This window comes from Pristis pectinata, chromosome 1, assembly GCF_009764475.1.
Source record: "Pristis pectinata isolate sPriPec2 chromosome 1, sPriPec2.1.pri, whole genome shotgun sequence".
Classification (NCBI taxonomy): Eukaryota; Metazoa; Chordata; class Chondrichthyes; order Rhinopristiformes; family Pristidae; genus Pristis; species Pristis pectinata.
Window position 1 is genome coordinate 132627976 of NC_067405.1, and position 19508 is coordinate 132647483.

The 19508-nt window shown below is 41.6% G+C and overlaps 1 protein-coding gene across 1 annotated transcript in view; it reads right to left on the minus strand.

The window, feature by feature from the left end:
• Window positions 1-5542: 5542 nt before the first annotated feature.
• si:dkey-288a3.2 (protein phosphatase 1 regulatory subunit 37) overlaps window positions 5543-19508 on the minus strand; it is a 194407-nt gene continuing 180441 nt past the window's right edge. Inside the window, exon 9 of the mRNA XM_052018643.1 lies at window positions 5543-5659. Within this exon, the coding sequence (XP_051874603.1) occupies window positions 5543-5659 (117 nt within the window). The remainder of the gene's footprint in view (window positions 5660-19508) is intronic.

Consider the following 19508-nt stretch of genomic DNA (forward strand, 5'->3'; position numbering starts at 1 on the left):
AAAGAAAGGGACAGTGCATAGTCAATAAAACACACTGCACAACTATAATGAACAAGCGTATAGCAAGTCCATGGAAAGCATCATGCAATTTGAATACAGAAATCAAATGAAATATAATGTATAAATCCAATGCAACACAATGAATAAATCAAATAAAGTCCAAATGCAACACACAATGTAGAACACCATACAAAGACAATAAAGTGCATTGTAGAAACTATTATAGCACGGCTTACAAGTTCAATGACAAATTCCAGCAAATCCGCTGAAACAACACACAGATTTAGTACAACACACTGTATAAATGCCATAAGGCAAACCATTCATGTTCTGTAGTGGAATGAGGAAATCTAGAAGAAAATGAAGAAAAAGATTGCATTAACAGTAGAATCCTTCACAACCAGTCACAAAGGACTTTAAAGCCAACACGGGTAATTTTGAAGTTCAGTGACGATGCAGCATAGATCATAGATCATAGCAAGTACAGCACAATACAGGCCCTTCGGCCCACAATGTTGTGTCGACCTTTAAACCTCGCCTAGGACAATCTAACCTCTTCCTCCCACATATCCCTCTATTTTAAATTCCTCCATATGCTTATCTAGCAATCTCTTGAAGTTGACCAATGCGCCCCCAGGCGGCGCATTCCATGCACCAACCACTCTCTGGGTGAAAAACCTCCCTCCGATATCTCCCTTGAACTTCCCACTCATTACTTTAAAGCCATGACCTCTCGTATTGAGCATTGGTGCCCTGGGAAAGAGGTGCTGGCTGTCTATTCCTCTTAATATTTTGTATACCTCTATCATGTCTCCCCTCATCCTCCTTCTCTCCAAAGAGTAAAGCCCTAGCTCCCTTAGTCTCTCCTCATAATGCATACTCTCTAAACCAGGCAGCATCCTGGTAAATCTCCTCTGCACCCTTTCCAATGCTTCCACATCCTTCCTATAATGAGGCGACCAGAACTGGACACAGTACTCCAAGTGTGATCTAACCAGAGTTTTGTAGAGCTGCAGCATTACCTCGTGGCTCTTAAACTCGATCCCACAACTTATGAATGCTAACATCCCATAAGCTTTCTTAACTACCCTATCCACCTGTGAGGCAACTTTCAGGGATCTGTGGAAATGAACCCCCAGATCCCTCTGCTCCTCCACACTACCCAGAATCCTGCCCTTGTACTCCACCTTGGAGTTTGTCCTTCCAAAGTGTACCACCTCACACTTCTCCGGATTGAACTCCATCTGCCACTTCTCAGCCCAGCTCTGCATCCTATCAATGTCCCTCTGCAATCTTCAACAATCCTCCACACTATCCGCAACACCACCAACCTTTGTGTCAAATGCAACCTTGCCAACCTACCCTTCTACTCCCTCATCCAAACCATTAATAAAAATCAGCAACTTCTTATTTGCACACAGCAAGATACCACAAACAACACTCAACTAAATGGCTTGATCATGTACCTTGAAAATACAAAGAGATAACTGGTACACCCTGCCAGTTCAAGAAAAATGCAGAAGTAAATTCACCCAATTGATATTCACAATCCATTCATTGACACTTCCCCAAGGTCATTTTTTGTTTGTTTTTCTGCACATCCTGTTGTCACGCCTTTTACTTCGCACCATCACTTCTTCTGTCCTTTAATCTTTACTGCCTTCCATCTCATCAAAGACACAAACCTCTCATTTGTTTTCCCCTCCCAACATTATTCTGCACCTTAACTCATAACTTTTTCGACTTCAGATGAAAAGTCATCAACCTGAAATATATTCTGCTTTCATTGAACTGCACCAGACAACTTCAACTTTACACATTTGATGGAACGAACAACGCAAATCCCATGAAATACATCTAATAAAGAACAAGGACAATTTAATAAAACATAATTTGCAAATATCAATATATGCATATCCCAAATACAGCATGCCACGTTCAAGGAAATGCACCATATGGTTGCAGTACAAATCATCAAGAAAATCCAATGAAATGTCCCTGTCCAAATTCAATTAAATACTCCATGAAAATTCAATGACAAGCAATATACAGATCTAATGAAATGCACCATAGGACTTCGATGAAACATCCCAACCATAGAAATCCAATAAAATTATAATGCAATCTCCAATGAATTGTGCTGAACAAATCCAGTGAAACACTCAATGCAAAACAAAATCTATTCAGTTAACACCATATAAAACCATTACGATGCACTGTTCAAAACCACTTAATGCACTGGGCAAATCATTGCTGCACCCCCACATACTATGCAATTCCTTTGCAATACACTGTGCAAAACCATTCCAATGCACTGTGCAAATCATTGCTGCACACTTGCATACTATGCAATTCCTTTGCAATGCATTGTGCAAATTATTTGCAACATGCTTTGTAATTCCATTGTCGCACAACAGCAAACCTATTCCAATACAATGTGTGAATCCACCATTGCAAGAAGTGCAAATAAAACAACTTGCACTGTGCAAATGCTTCATAGCACACCACGCAAATCACACCATGAGCACCATGGTTTTCAAATAAAAACTCAATGTGAATTATTTTGAATGCATGACTTGACGTCGGATTTCAATTTTTCTCACAAGTGAAACAAAGGACTGCAGATGCTGGAATCTGGATGAAAAACACTATGATGCTGGAGAGTCTGTCTTACCTGAAAGGTGGCCCCCTGTACATTGGTGAGACCGAACGCAAACTAGGTGACCATTTCCCAGAACACCTGCGCTCTGTCTGTAACCACAATCTACATCTCCCTGTTGCCAGTCACTTCAACTCTCCTTCCCACACTATCACAGATATATCAGTCCTCGGCCTCCTCCACTGCCAGGAGAATTCCAAGCACAAATTGGAGGAACAGCACCTTATTTTCTGTCTTGGAACCTTGCAGCCTAATGGCATGAACATTGAATTCTCCCACTCACCAGCTCACCAGTACCTCTACTTCCTCAGGAGGTTAAAGAAATTCAGTATGTCCCCTTTGACATTCACCAATTTTTATCGATGCACCATAGAAAGCATCCTATCTGGATGCATCACGGCTTGGTACAGCGACTGCTCTGCCCAGGACCACAAGAAACTGCAGGGAGTTGTGGACACAGCCCAGCGTGTCACAGAAACCAACCTCCCCTCCTTGCTCTTTACCTCTCGCTGCCTTGGCGAAGCAGCCAACATAATCAAAGACCCCACCCACCCGGGACATTCTCTCTTCTCTCCTCTTCCATCAGGTAGAAGATACAGGAGCCTGAGGCCACATACCACCAGACTTAAGGACAGCTTCTATTTCACTGTGGTAACACTGTTATACGATGGGATGGACTCTGACCTCACAATCTACCTTGTTGCGACCTTGCATCTTGTTGCACTGCACTTTGTAGCTGTGACACTTTACTCTGTACTGTTATTGTTTTTACCTGTACTACCTCATTGCACTTTGTACTAACTCAATGTAACTGCACTGTGTAATGAATTGACCTGTACGATTGGTATGCAAGACAAGTTTTCCACTGTACCTCGGTACAAGTGACAATAATAAACCAATACCAATACCAATACCTTAAACCTATACCCTCTAATTTTTTGATTCCCTTTTCCTGGAAAAAAAGACTGTGTGCATTCACCCTATCTATGTCCCAATAAGGGATACCTGAAGCATAGAAGGATATGGAGGTAAAGGCAATGGGAGACTCCTTGATTAGAGGAGATGATAGGCAACATAAGACCAGGCTGCAGCTTTTCAAAGAACTTGCGCTAACGGAAGGGGATGAATGTTCTGAGTAAGTTAGAGATAGAACGAAGTGTGACTTGTGTGATCTGGACTACCAGGGCATCTATCATTTTGAGAAGCTGGACAGGAGGAAATTGGGAGGAAAATGGAGCAGGTTTATACTTGGGAGCAGATACAAAAATATTGTAAAGTGTTGTCTGGCCCTGCCAGTGATACTAGAGCACTGTGAATAGCCCTCTCCTCATGAAACTTCTTTACTGGGCTGGAATGTTAATTATTGCCTCTCGTTGTAGTTCTAGACAGTTTTTTTTAATGGCTCCTGGAAAGAACGATAAAAGAAAAAGCTTGGATTTATATAGCACCTTTCACAGCCTCAATTCATCCCAACATATTTTACAGCCAGTGAAGTACTTTTGTCAGCCAGTGAAGTCATCACTGTTGCAATGCAATGTGTGCACAGCAAGTTTCCATTGTACAGCAAAACGATTTACGTTTTATTTTATGATATTGATTGAGAGATAGATATTGGCTCAGACAGCAGGAAAAAAATCTGATCTTGTGCCATATGATCATTTAAATTCATGATCTTTCAAGTTAAAAGCAGAGAGAGCAAGGCACCTTCACCTGAGTAAATCCCCTTTCGGACCAAACTGAACAAGGTTTCGTGCTCAGGTTATAAGGCATGAATTAAATCATCATAACTACAGCCAGTGCTACCATTTCACTACAGATACAACAACACTTGGAGTAGGTCTGGTATAAACTGCTATGTGATGCAAAGATTCTGAAGGAAAGTATTGTTCCTTGAAATACTGATTTGTGGCAAAAATATAAAAACAGAAAATGCCGAGGATACTCAGCAGACTGGACAGCATCGGTGAAGAGAGGAGCAGAGTTTACATCTCAGCTCAATGACCTTCATCAGTTAAGTCTGTTCCTCTCTCCACCGATGCTGCCTGCCTTGAATGTTTCCAACATTTTTGGTTTTTCCTTCAAATTTTCAGCATTTGCAGTATTTTGCTTGTGGCAACATAATTTGTTTCACAAATGAGTGTGGTGGTATAATGGTTAATATGACAATGAGCGAGGCTGTATTGATTTAATTTTGATCTCTCCACTGATGGATCTAGAGAGCTATCTCATTCAAGCAATAAATTGAGGATTCTCAGAATTCATTGATTGGACACCAGCTTTATTTCACAAATGAACCTCACTGTAACTCACAAGTTGCAGAATTGTGATTAAAAGGTAAAGCACTTTAAGGCATCATTGTTTTGAAAAATGCAGGTGCATTTATCGATGTCCAGTGACAGCAGTTAAATAGGATTTTGTTTGCATGTTGTGTCTGTGTGTGGTTTTTTTGGTATCAAAATGATCTACTTGCAAAGAAAGCATAACAGTAATCCTACAGGATTCTGCTGAAATTTATTAGAACAACCTGCATAAGGTATCTAGATTTGATGAATTTGCATAAATCGTGTGTGTATGAGTTGGCTATCCATTTAGTTACCTATATATTGTCTTTGTCTTTTAGGTACCTGTATGTGCAGTGTCTGCATGTAGTGTGTATATGTGAGCTAGTATTCCATTCCTTGTTTGAATCTAGTGTGCTTATTTGTATATGTCTGTATCTGTATGTGATGTGTGCACGTATGCTGCGTCTTTATAGATAGTGCTTATAACCATCCTTCAACCACAGTCCCGTATGGATTGTATTCCAACAGTGAGAGCCCAGCTCCTTCCATTTGAACTTTTATTCTTAGATTATTTCAACATTTGTTACAAAGACAACCCTGTTTACATTGCCTCCTCCTTCTCTTCTTCCAACTTCATCCGTTTCATGATCGAGTTCCTCTTGCAACATTTTGCAATCTTAACCAGCAACAGTTTCTGAGTTTCAATCAGCCAGCCTTCCTATAAAGGAGAAAAAAAATGCATGTTAGTAAAGTTCTGGTGATTCTGCATTTACAATCTGCTGGAACAATGCTGAGAGTCATATGCATGCCACTGGCTGTGAATGGGAGCGGGTCACCAATGTTGAACACTGACTGACCACTGAGAAATACCCAAAAGCAGCTCAGGATGACTTGGCTGCCAGTTTCCATTACATCATTCAGGGCAGTGCTGTGGTTTCACTCATCATCTCACCCTGATGTGGATGTAGTCTATTAGTTCAGCATTACACCAAGCGATGAGCCCACTCTGTCGTATTTATCTGTTTTACTTTTTATTGCTTTTTGTCTTCCAGTGCACAGTGGGAGAACAGATTGTATGTGCACAAGTGAGAAAGATTGAAGCTGACAGCCTTTCTCTGTTACATATTGTTTTATCCATGATGCCTTCTTTCAGCATGAAAATGACCCAATTAGCTAAACATAAATATAACTAGATGCAGCAATGAGATGGGATTTGCATTACGATTAATATTGGAGGTATAACCTGAGATGTAATGTGTGCTCTGTTATTGCTGCTGGATAGGGGGAAGTAGGAGGAAAAGGTCTGTGTGTAAAGGAGGGGTAACATTGAGATTTCCTTGCAACAAAATAGTGCCAATAAATAATATGGAGAACCTTTTGGGTGGTAGCTATAGGAGTCAAGGCTGAACATGGTTTCAGTAGAGTATAGAATGGAGCAAATTGAGCATGGTTTGAGTATAGAAAGGGCATGTTAAACATGGGTAGGGTATAGAATGAGGTAGATTGAACATGGGTAGAACATAGAATGGGGCAAATTGAACATAGATGAGTACAGAATGGAGCAGGTTCAATATTGTTTGGGAAGAGTATGAATGGGTTATATTGGTAATGGTTTGGATAGAGTATAGAATGCGGCAGATTGATCTGATTTTAGGTAACATATAGACTGGGCTAGATTGAAAAATGACAAGTGGAGTATTTGGCAGTTTGAACATGAATTGCGTAGAATGGCAGAGATTGATCCTGATTTGGGAACACCTTGGGATGGGACAGATTGAGCATGACTTGGGAAATTATAGAATGGGATAGGATGAATATGGTTTGGGTAGAGTAGATGATGAAGTTTGATATGGATCATGTTGAACATGGCCCAGGCATAGTATAAAATGGGACAGGTTGAACATGACTTAGGTTGGGTATAGAGCAGATGGAAATGGTTTTGGTGGGGTATAGAAAGGGGCAGAGTGAATGTGGATAGAATGAGGCTCTTAAACATGATGAGTAGAGCATAAAATGGGACAGTTTAAGCATGGTTTGGGAACAGTACAGAATGGAGCAGATTTAACAGGTTTCGAGCAACAAACAATCTGCTGAAGGAACTCTGAGGGTTGAGCAGCAGCTGTGGGGGGAGAAGAATTGTCGACACTTCTTGTCGAAACCTTGCGTCAGGACCAAATTTTGATCTCAGGATAGAATGGGAGAGATTGAACGTAAACTTATTAGAATATTGAATAGGCTATGTTGAACATTTTTGAGAAGAGTATAAAATGAGTTAGGTTGAACATGGTTTTAGCATAGACTGGCATAGATTCATCTTGATTTGGATATACTGTAAAATGGGACAGATCGTACATGTTTTGGATAGAGTATAGAAGAGGCTAGATTTGTCATGATTTTTGAATAGTACGGAATGGAACTGATTGAATGGGATTTCGGTGGAGTAAACAATGTGGCAGATTGAACATGGCTAGGGAAGAGTAACGAATGGAGCAGTTCAAACATGGTTTTGGTATAGAACGGTGAAGGTTGAACACTACTTGAATTAGAAATAGAATGAAGCAGATTAGAAGTGGCTGTATATAGTATGGAGTGGGCACATTGAGCATGGGAGGGTTTCAGTGCAGAATGGTGCACTGATTTGTGTAGACTATCACGTTTAGCAGATTGAACATGGCGTGGGTAGGTTATAGAATGGGGCAGATTGATTATGATTTAGGAATTATATAGAATGGGACAGATTGAATATGGCTTGATAAATGTATGGAATGGGTTATAGTGAAAATAGTTTGGGTAGAGTATAGAATCGTGACTAATTACTTGCAAAATCAGTTAGGCTTTGGAAGACTAACAGTATGTTTGAGGGTAGGACTAATGTCTTCACCAATACAACGTCTAATGATGCCATCTTCCCCTAAGCTCTCCATGTTTCAGCCACCTCATTGTCATCACCTTCACTGTAGCGTATCCACTTCCCTTTGAAACTGCTTCCTTAAATCTCTCAGGTTTCCAAACTCCTAAAATACTTTGTTTTTACAGAACCTTTACATCTAATCACCACTCTGTTTCATGCTAATTCTTTTTTTGCCTCACAAAGCATTCTGTGCAATACAATTTAGATTTTTTTTATTTTAGGCAGATCTATGAATCCACTTTCATACCAATGCAAACATCTCATATTTAAAAATGTGACAATAACTCTATCCTTTCACCAAAATTTCACAGCTGCATGAACTCCACTTCCCTTGCCTGACATCTTAATCAAAAGTACTTGCGGTGGGCTCTGTCTTAGATGACAAGAACGTGTTTTCAGATTTGACTTTCAAACACGTACAAAGGTCCAGATTGCTTTTTATGTATATGCCACAGAACTTAGATTCATTTGCCTTACACTGTGTCTCTGTAATGACCTTCTCGTGTTTACCAACACACGCAAAGGAAATGCATTCACAGAGACCTTGGCAGTCAACAATAGGGTTGTGACGTCTCACATTCATTGGGAATCAAAGTACAACATATGGTGAGTGTTCCGATGTAAGAAAAGCTGAAATGTAACCTATTTTAAATCACCTTGCCACTGAAAAACTGATTTTGCAGAAATATATGGTGTTGAGTATGCAATTCTGAATTTAATGCAGCTTAAACATAAATGAATATGAGATCCCCTAGTGAATCCCAGACAATGTTGGCTTTAGCATCTTACTTATAGGTATGATTAAATATTAAGAAGCTAACACTCTTTCTCCAGGAGTTGTCTTTAAGACTATAATTATAAAAATCATGAAGGGGAGGGAGATTTCTTTTACAAGCAATGAGCAAAGAAATGGTAAAACTGTATTTTGTAAATAGGTTGATGATTTCATGTTACACATAAACTTACAATTTACAAATAAACCATTGGCCAGAAATTGAGGTTAAATTAAAATCAGGAATCCCAACTACTACACTCAATTCCCTTATCTGCATTTCTATGGACTGATACTCCTGACTGGCAGTGGCATCTTGGAGCTTAATTACTTAATCTTACAGATGAGATCTTCTCTCACGTTATTGATCTAGTTCTATGTCACTGGTGTATGTCAAAAAAAGTAAAACCCAATATTCAAATGTTGCCTTTCAGACTCCATACTTTTTCATACCCTCTCCCTAATTGCAATAATACACAAGTGTGTGTTCAGAATAGGAGAGGATGTTAAGAAAAGGGGAGTGTGTTAGGAGTAGGAGAGGGTGTTGAGAGTAGAGAAGGGTGTTGAGAGGAGGCGAAGGTGTGAGAGAAGGGAATGTGTGTGAGAGAAGGGAATGTGTGTGAGAGGAGGGGAGGGTGTTGAGAGTGGGAGTGTGTGAGAAGAAAGGAGGGTGTTGAGAGGAGGAGAAGGTGTTGAGAGTAGGGGAGTGTGTGAAAGTAAGAGAGGGTGTTGAGAGTAAGGGAGTGTGTGAGAGGAAGGGAGGGTGTTGAGAGTAGGGGAGAGTGTTGGGTGTAGGGGAGAGTGTGTGAGAGGAAGGGAGAGTGTTGAGAGTGTTGAGAGGAAGGGAGAGTGTTGGGAGTAGGGGAGAGTGTGTGAGAGGAAGGGAGAGTGTTGAGAGTAGGAGAGAGTGTTGAGAGGAAGGGAGAGTGTTGAGAGTAGGGGAGAGTGTTGAGAGTAAGGGAGAGTGTTGAGAGTAGGAGGGTGTAGAGAGGAGGAGAGGATGTTGAGAGTAGGGGAGGGTGTGAGAGTTAGAGAGGGTGTTCAGAGGAGGAGAAGGTGTTGAGAGGAGGAGAATGTGTTGAGAGGAGGAGGGTGTGAGAGTTGGAGAAGGTATTGAGAGTACATCAAATCTGCATTACTTCTACTTATTTCCTTACAACTTAGAAGGAGGCCTTTTCAAGACTACGCCACTCATGGAACAACCACCCATTCTCCCACTAATTTTCCTTGTAATCTATGCTCCCCATATTCCCACCAAACTCCGTCGCCTCCCCAACCCCATGCCACATTCTACCACTCACCCGCATGCTAGGGACAATTTACAGTGGCCAATTAGTCAACCAACCTGAACATCTCTGGGATGTGAGAGGAAACCGGATCACATGGGAGAAACTTATGTAGCCAGCGGGAAAACATGCAAACTCCACACAGACGACATTGGACATTAGGACTGAACCTTGTTTTTGGAATTGTGAGGGAACATCTCCACTAGCTGTACCACTGCACTGCTCACTTCACTGAGAATAGGCCATTTGTTGCTTGTAACATATTACCTTCACAATAAGTATTAGAATATATGAGGAGACTGGGGACTTAAAATGGCTCAACCTTTTGCTGGGATTCTGATAGTCAGGTAGGGAAGGAGACATCTGGCCCCCATCTCCCATGGGAAACCATGGGTCCATTCACGTCCCCTAAGGTGGTTTGAATGCAACTTTAACTAAATCAAGGAGGACCGGACATTGGAAATACTCTTAGTGATGAAGATCTAGTTCTTCCCATTCCAGACTTAAGCTTAAGTGGTAACATTTCACACGTGTCAAAAGTTCTTTGCCAGGAATGTATCACAAGAGTATTATATTGCTCTGGCATTCTTGAACTTCACGTAGCTTAAAATAAACCAGAAGAAGAAGCCTGACCGATATAATATTCTTGTGACACATATATTTCTGACAAAGTTCATTTGATACAAGTGAAATATTGCCACTTAACTTAAAGACTGATGCATGTTAAAACAAACGTACTGACTGTGTATCAGTGTTTCAGTATGAGGAAAAGTAAATGGAAGAGATTATGTTTGTTTAACCTACAAAGCTCTTTGAAAGAGAAAGTGATTGTTTATATTGCCTGTACTCTACTTTTTACAGTAACATAGGTTTCCATCACAACATCTCTCCATCTCCCCAAACCCCCACAGCCTGGACGCAAACCCTACCCCACGGCAACACAAAGTAAAAGAACAAAGTAACAAGGTTTCTAAAGCTGGTACTTCCTTGAGATGTGACAAAGGGCTGCCGCCTGCTTGTGCTCTCTGTCTGTAGCCAGGCTGCTAATGAAGAGATTGATGATGAAAATGTCAGGATGAGACAGTTCAACAGAATTGCTCCCCGTGAGTGGCAGAGGGCAAGCACTGCTTTTACAGCCAAGAATATCGCCACCAGCTGAGCGCAGCCAGCTCCTCGACAGCATGCCAAGGCAGCTACAGCGTGCATGGAAGAAAAGCAGACCTTCCAACGCCTCAGTCAATCTGCTGTGCCTCAAACAAGCGCTTTTTCCCTTTTTAATCCATACTTCCTATTAATTTTGTTTTAATAAGGTATGGTGATTTTAATTTTGTTTGCAATTAGCTTATCCAACAACATTAGTTGGGAAAATAGATTGTACTACTCTGTTTTCTTCTTGATCTTATCCTCTTGTTTGAATCCTAGCATGGTCCAGCTGGAAGTGAGGAATACTGTACTTTTTATGATTTAAAGGGGCATCATCATCATTTCTGTTGCTGTATGGATTTTTTGGATGGGAAAGGGAAGAGGGCTGCAAATTAGTCTGACTCCAGGAACAACACTCTCAATAACTTCATTTGGAGTTGAACTTCTTGCCACCAGAAATTTAATCTTGATAAATATATCATTCCACAAACTAATGTGGACTTTTTGCAAGAATCCTTGAAGGCAAAATTCCAGTTTGCTTCAATAATAAAGTCCCATTAAAAGAATCAGACGAATCTGCTACCACGTGGTATGTGATTTATGAGAGTGTGGTTTTATTAACCCACGCATTGCAGGAAAATATCTCACCTAATATTTTTAGATGAAAGGGTGGAATTTCATTTATTTTCTAATAAACTTTTAATGAAAGTTAATGAAACAAGTTATTGACAAACTTGGTGATGCGGTGTTGCAATCACCAATCATTTAGTTGGGAACCTTCATCTTGGTCTGACAACCTGGAGGTCATAATTTCAAATCCACCCATGGCATATGAAGATGAAATTACTTATTCTGGTCATTTAGGCAGAGGCACCAGAAAAAAAAAGGAATGAAAGCTAATACCTTTCTCCAAATGGCTATCTACTTCTCCAGTGAGGCAATTAAGAGAGATGGATGGCAGACAGATAGGGAGGGAACGTCCAGCTAGCCGTAGTTCCTAGGTGCAGAGGTACAGAATGTACTGGAGATCATACCGAGGCTCATCTGAACTCTCACTCGGCCACTGCCCACACCAACATCCTGAGCTGAGAGTCTGGGTGCACTTCACATCTGGCCCCCCAGTGTTACGCCAGCCTCTCCTAGCACATTGAACGCTGCCCCATTCAGATGAATGGGATTCCCAATATTCAGTAAAAGGTAAATGCAGGTAAGTGGTTTATATTTTTCAATTTTATTTCCATCAACAATAATGCTTTTAATTAATGTAAGTTAAATTTGTTTTGAGTTATTACTTTTTAATATTTTATCAATTTTAAAAATTTATTTTATGTAACTATTTTGACATGCCTGATCTCCAAAGACATGGGAAAACAGTGAAAGGGCCTTCAGGGCAGTTCTTAGGATGGGCTGCTTACATTCCAACTCGTGCATCATATCTGCTTCTCTTGACACATTGCACCTTATGGAACAACCAAGGCAGTGGTGCCAACCATACCTTAGGAGTTGCCTGGCTGCCAAAGGTTAGCGTGGCCATGGGGCTAGCTTGGGGCAGTGGGTGTTGCACAATGGCCACTGCAAGGTGTCGGCTATGCCCAGTGAGATCTAGCCCAATGTCTTTCAGGGAAAGGAACCTGTCGTACCTTCTCTGTTCGGGCTGCATGTAGTTCCATCTCCAATCCATATAGATAACCCTTTAATGTCCTTTGAAGTACATACTTGGTTATAATAGCTGCTAGAAAAATAAAGTTTACCAATATCTTTCAGAGAAATCAATACCCACTTCATGAAAACTACTGGGGCAGAATCTGAAGTCATCAGCAAGCCTACCGCTAACTCCAGACTTACTTGAAGTCATCTGGACCACAAATTGTGATGGTGAACCAGCTAGATTCCTCACAGCCATGCCCTGCCACTGACAGGTATCATGGGATCACTTGGTTGGGGGTGCAGAATAAGCCACACCCACAAAGGAGATGAAAAGAAGTGAGAGCACGATAAGCCAACTTCTTCTCACTCAGGGCAAGAGACCCCCTACCCACAATATTACATAAAATATCTTGGAGGCAGTGAAGCCAGAATTTCTTCACATTTTAAGAAACATTATTCTTCAGTTTGACTTACAACATCTTTCCCTTTTCTGAAAGCGAGTACTCCATATGCTTCTTTGAGCTCAAGACAATAAGTTTTAACCCAGAATCAATGCATTGACAATTACATCGATACTGCTTAAATCACATACCAGTGGTCACTTCTGAAGATTTTATAGCGCCTAATCTATTACACCAAGTGCTACACTAACCAGTTAATGCACTAGTACTCAGAAGAAAGGAAAACTGTTATCATGTAACCGCCCAAAGTGATTGCAGATGTGTTCCCTAACTGCATTTCACGTTTAAGTTTTGCATCAGATTGCTTGAGCCATTTGTGGTGGTAATTTCCTTATTGGTGTTTAATCTTGTGGGTGCCAGAAATTTAGATTTATTATCAAAACATTACTTTTCTAATTACCATTTCCCTTCATATAAATCAAACAATACCACAAACATAATTAATTTCCTCTGGCAGTGCACTAGTTAATGTGATTGCATGAAATTCCCCAGTACATCATTTTAAATCAGTCATTAACCAATTTATCTCAAATAGAAGAAAGCAAATTTCTAACAGAATCAGAAAGACCAATGCATTGCTGTATGCTGGTTTCAATTTTCTAAAGAAGAGTGCAAAGAATTTGAAGCAAATGGGTTAAGAAGTGTACCAGATGAGGGAATGAAATAAGTCCCATGTTCTACTGCTTCTGATCATTATGGCAAGCTGATGTGACAAGTGACAAATTCCGTCTAATATTTTTCCTTGCACTCCTTGTTCAGTTTGCAATATGTCCTGGATGATTAAGATAAATAAATATTCCTTATCAAAGAGGAAACAAGAAGAGTGGAGAAAGGGTTAATTGGATAAGAGAAAGTCCTAGATTTCCTGGAAATGCCATTTCAGTGAGAGGAAAAGGCCTGTCCAAAATGTAGACACAAGAGACAGCAGATGGTGGAATCTGTCGAAAATCTACTTCTTTTCTAAGTAGCCAACCTTTTGTGACAATCAAAGTTATTGCAAAGATATTTAGTGAAGAAAGAAATTTGGTCATTTAATATACAATTTTATTTTATTGACTTACAGTTTTAATCAAATAATTTGGCTTCTATGTCCCATGGTTGTTGACAAGGCCTATATTGTTCTCTCTTTCATGGAAAGATATTATGGCATAGGACACAAGAATATAAGAAATAAGAGCAGGAGAAGGTCATTCAGCGCTCCTAACCTGCTCCACCACTCATCAAGAACATTGCTGACCTTTTACCTCATTGTCATTTTCAGGAATAGCCCCAAATCCCTTGATTTCCCTAATGCCCAAAAATCTATCAATATCGGCATGGACTAGATGGGCCGAAGGGCCTGTTTCTGTAATGTAGTGCTCTATGACTCTATCTGTTTTTTGAATGAATCCATTGACAGAGCATCCAAAGCCCTCCAGTGTAGAGAATTCCAAATGTTCACCACCCTCTGAGTATAGAAATTTCTCCTCCCCTCCTAAGATAAATAAGATAGATACCTTTTATTTGTCACATGTACATCGAAACACACAGTGAAATACATCTTTTGCATAGAGTGTTCTGGGGGCAGCCTGCAAGTGTTGCCACGCTTCCAGTGCCAACATAGTATGCCCACAATTTTCTAACCTGTACCTGTACCTGGCCTATACCTTAGACTCAAACTGTGTACCCTGGTCCTAGACTCTTCAGGCAGGAAAAACTTTCTCCCTGCTTCCAGCCTGTGATTCCCTTGAAGGATTTTGTAAGTTTTGATGAAACCTTCTCTCATTCTCCTACATTCTAAAGCCAGTCCCAGTCTACTCAATCTCTCATCATACAGCAAGCCCACCATCCCTGGACCCAGTCAAGTGAATCTTCAATACACTTTCTGTATGGCAAGTACATTTTTATTCTTTGACCAGGGTAGCCAAACTGTACATAATATTCCACTCGCAGTCTCACCAAGGCCCTATACAATTGTTATAAGACTCCCTTACTCCTGTAATCCTGCCCTCATGATACACTTCAATTCCGCTTCCCATTCCCACACTGACATGTTTATCCACAGCCTCCTCTACTGCCACGTTGAGGCCAGACAAGGTTGGAGAAGTAACAGCTCATATTCCGCCTTGGCAGTCTCTAACCTGACGGCATCAACATCGATTTCTCTAACTTCTGGTAAACCCTCTCCTCTGTTTTCCCCCTTTCTTCCCTCCCTTCCCCCCTTTATTTTCTCTTAGTCCTGTGGTCCCACAACCCCTTCTCTTTCCACTCCCCCCCCCCCCCCATGATCTATCCGTCACCTCCCTCCTATTCCCCACCTCCTTCCCTTTATTCCATGGTCGACTGTCCTCTCCTACTGGATTCCTTCTTCAGCCCTTTGCCTCTTCCACCCATCACCTCTTAGCTTCTCACATCACTCCCTTTCATTCCCCCTCCTCCACCCACCTACCTTCCCCCTCTCACCTGGACTCACCTATCACCTGCCAGCCTGTGCTCCTCCCACTCCCCCGACCTTCTTATTCTGGCTTCTGCCTTTGTCCCTTCCAGTCCTGAGGAAGGTTCTTGACCCGAAACGTCGACTGTTCATTTCCCTCTGTAGATGCTGCCTGACCTGCTGTGTCCCTCCAGCATTTTGTGTGTGTTGCTCCAGATTCCAGCATCTGCAGAATCTCTTGTAATCAAGCCTTCCCATAGTAAAGGCAAACGTGCCACTTTCCCTGCTAAGTGCTTGCTGCATCTGTATGTTGGCCTTCAGTAACTGTGTACACACTCACCTAGTTCATTTTGAACATCAGTACCGTCTAATTTCTAACCATTTAACAGATATTCTGCTCTTCTGTTATGTGCACCAAAGTGGATGAGTTGTTTTTCCACGTTATATTCTGTCTACCATGTTCTTGCCCATTCACTCAGCTTTTCTACATCCCACTGAAGCATCTTTACATTCTTCTCCCACCCAGTTTAATACCATCAGCAAACCAGAAAATAGGACATTTTATCCCTTCTTCCAAATTGTTGACATAGATTGTGAATAGCTGGGGCCCAAGCACAATACAGCATATAGCAATGAACCATACAGCACAAAACAGGCCCTTCGGCCCACAATGTAGTGCCGTCCATCAAACCACCCTCACACTATCTAAACCTTTCCTCCCGCTTGTCCCTCTATCTCACATTCCTCCATGTGCCTATCCAACAAACTCTTGAACCTGTCCAATGTATCTGCCTCCACCACCACCCCAGGCAGTGCATTCCATGCACCAACCACTCTCTGGGTGAAAAACCTCCCCCTGACATCTCCCCTGAACCTCCCACCCTTAACCTTAAAGCCATGCCCTCTCATCTTGAGCATTGCTGCCCTGGGAAGGAGGCGCTGGCTGTCTACTCTATCTATTCGTCTCAATATTTTATATACCTCTATCATGTCTCCCCTCATCATCCTCCTTTCCAGTGAATAAAGCCCTAGCACCTTAAGCCTTTACGATATGTATTTACTGGCTACAGCTCCATCTTCACTACTATAATTCCAAGCACTCATCTCCAAACTCCGAGACCTGGGACTCAACACCTCCCTTTGCAACTGGATCCTTGACTTCCTTATCAATAGACGAAAATCAGTAAGCATAGGTAGCAATACCTGCACCACGATTATTCTCAATACCATTGCTCAACAAGGCTGCGTCCTCAGCCCCCTACTCTACTCCCTATGCACTCACGACTGTGTGGCCAGATTCTGCTCTAACTCCATCTACAAGTTTGTAGATGATAGCACCGTAGTGGGCTGTATCTCAAATAATGATGAGTCGGAGTACAGGAAGGAGATAGAGAGCTTAGTGACATGGTGTCATGACAACAACCTTTCCCTCAATGTCAGCAAAATAAAAGAGCTGGTCATTGACTTCAGGAAGTGGAGTGGTGTACATGGTCCTGGTTTCATCAACAGTGTTGAGGTCGAGAGGGTTGAGAGCTTCAAGTTCCAAGGAATGAACATCACCAATAGCCTGTCCTGGTCCAACCACATAGATGCCATGACCAGGAAAGCTCACCAGTGCCTCTACTTCCTCAGGAGGCTAAAGAAATTTTGCATGTCCCCTTTGACCCTCACCAATTTTTATTGATGCACCATAGAAAGCATCCTATCTGAATACATCACTGCTTGGTATGGCAACTGCTCTGCCCAGGACTGCAAGAAACTGCAGAGAGTTGTGGACACAGCTCAGCCTCCCCTCCATGGACTCTGTCTATACTTCTCACTGCCTCAGTGAAGCAGCCAACATAATCAAAAACCCCACCCACCCTGGACATTCTCTCTTCTCCCCCCCTTCCATCAGGCAGAAGATACAAAAGCCTAAAAGTGATTAGCACCAGACTCAAAGACAGCATCTATCCCTCTGTTATAAGACTATTGAACAGTCCCCGAGTATAAGATGGACTCTTGACCTCACAATCTGCCTCATTATGGCCTTGCACTTTATTGTCTGCCTGCACCGCACTTTCTCTATAACTGTAACACTTTATTCTGCATTCTGTTATTGTTTTACCTTGTACTACCTCAATGCACTGTGTAATGAATTGATCTGTATGAACGGTATGCAAGACAAGTTTTTCACTGTATCTCGGTATATGTGACAATAATAAACCAATTTACTAATTTACCAGTCCATGTCAGTACAGTTCCCCCAATTCCATATACTCCAACCTTATCGAAAACCTTCATAGTCACCATTAAATACGTAGAAGGCACAGTATTTGCACAAAGTGTCAATTAATTGACTTCTTTGTATTGAGAAACAAAGTCCTAATTCTTTGCATGACAGGCTATGAAGCACTGAAAGCTGTATGGTGAACATCTTTGCTATTGTAATATGGATATGGCAGTGAAATGATTAGCATTCAAGAGACTTGGATTTTTGACCCACAGTCAAAACTTAACACAGCAACCTGAAATTACATTCAAGTAATTAAATAAATGTGGGCTAAGATGCTAGTATCAGTAATGGTGACCATCTAACTGGATTGTTATTAAACCTATCTGGTTGTGGGCATATTTTGTGCATTAATGTGTAAATGTCAAGTATGTAATGTAATAACATCATCAGATGTGTGATGGAAGCACATGTATTAATGTTTGTCTCTAATAAAGTCTCACAATTGTTCTGAAACTCCTGCTTCTTCCTGGTCATCGCACTCAACGTCAGCAAGACCAAGGAACTGATTGTGAACTCCAGGATGGGGAAGTCGAGAGAATACACATCAGTCCTTACTGAGGGGTCAGCCATGGAAGGGGTGTGCAGCTTCAAATTCCTGGGTGTCAACATCTCAGAGGAGCTACACATTGATGCAATCACGAAGAAGGCACGCCATGGCTCTACTTCATCAGGAGTTTGAAGAGACTTGATATGTCACCAAAGACTCTTAGAAATTTCTATAGATATATGGCGGAGAGCATTCTGACTGGTTGTATCACAGGCTGGTATGGAGGCTCCAATGTACAAGATCGCAAGAGGCTGCAGAGGGTTGTAGACTCAGCCAGCTCCACCATGGGCACAATATCCCCACCATCAAGGACATCTTCAAGAGACCTCAAGAAGGCGGCATCTAGTATTAAGGACCCTCACCATCCAGGACATGCCTTCTTCTTGTTACTACCACCAGGGAGGAGGTACAGGAGCCTGAAGACCCACACTCAATGATTCAGGAGCAGCTTCTTTCCCTCTGCCACCATATTTCTGAATGATCTATGAACCCATGAACACTACCTCATTATTCCTTTTTTTTGCACTATTTACTTACTTTTGTAATTTATAGATTTTTATGTCTTTGCACTGTACTGCTGCCACAAAACAAACTTCACATTATATTTCAGTGATAATAAATCTGATTCTGATTCGGGGTGGGGGGGGGCAGTGTGGGGGGGCTTCTTTCTGAGGTTAAAACTTACCAGCACCACCATATTGTCTTGCAGACCAGTTCCATATACACTACAACTGGCAGTAAGGACTGTCACAATAACGCATGTCTACTCGAAAAAACACAGGGGTTTGAAGAAACCATCTGATCCAACCAATGAACAATGCTCAATGGTGCACTCACAGATGTGACACACAGAAGTGTGAATATTGGTGAGATAGTCCAAGTCCAAAGTTCAAAAGATTTAAGAGATCTTTATTAGTCACATGTACATCGAAACACACAGTGAAATGCATCTTTTGCATAGAGTGTTCTGGGGGCAGCCCTCAAGCGTCACCACGCTTCTGGCGCCAATATAGCATGCCCACAACTTCCTAACCTGTACATCTTTGGAATGTGGGAGGAAAGCGGAGCACCCGGAGGAAACCCACACAGAAACATGGGGAGAACATGCAAAC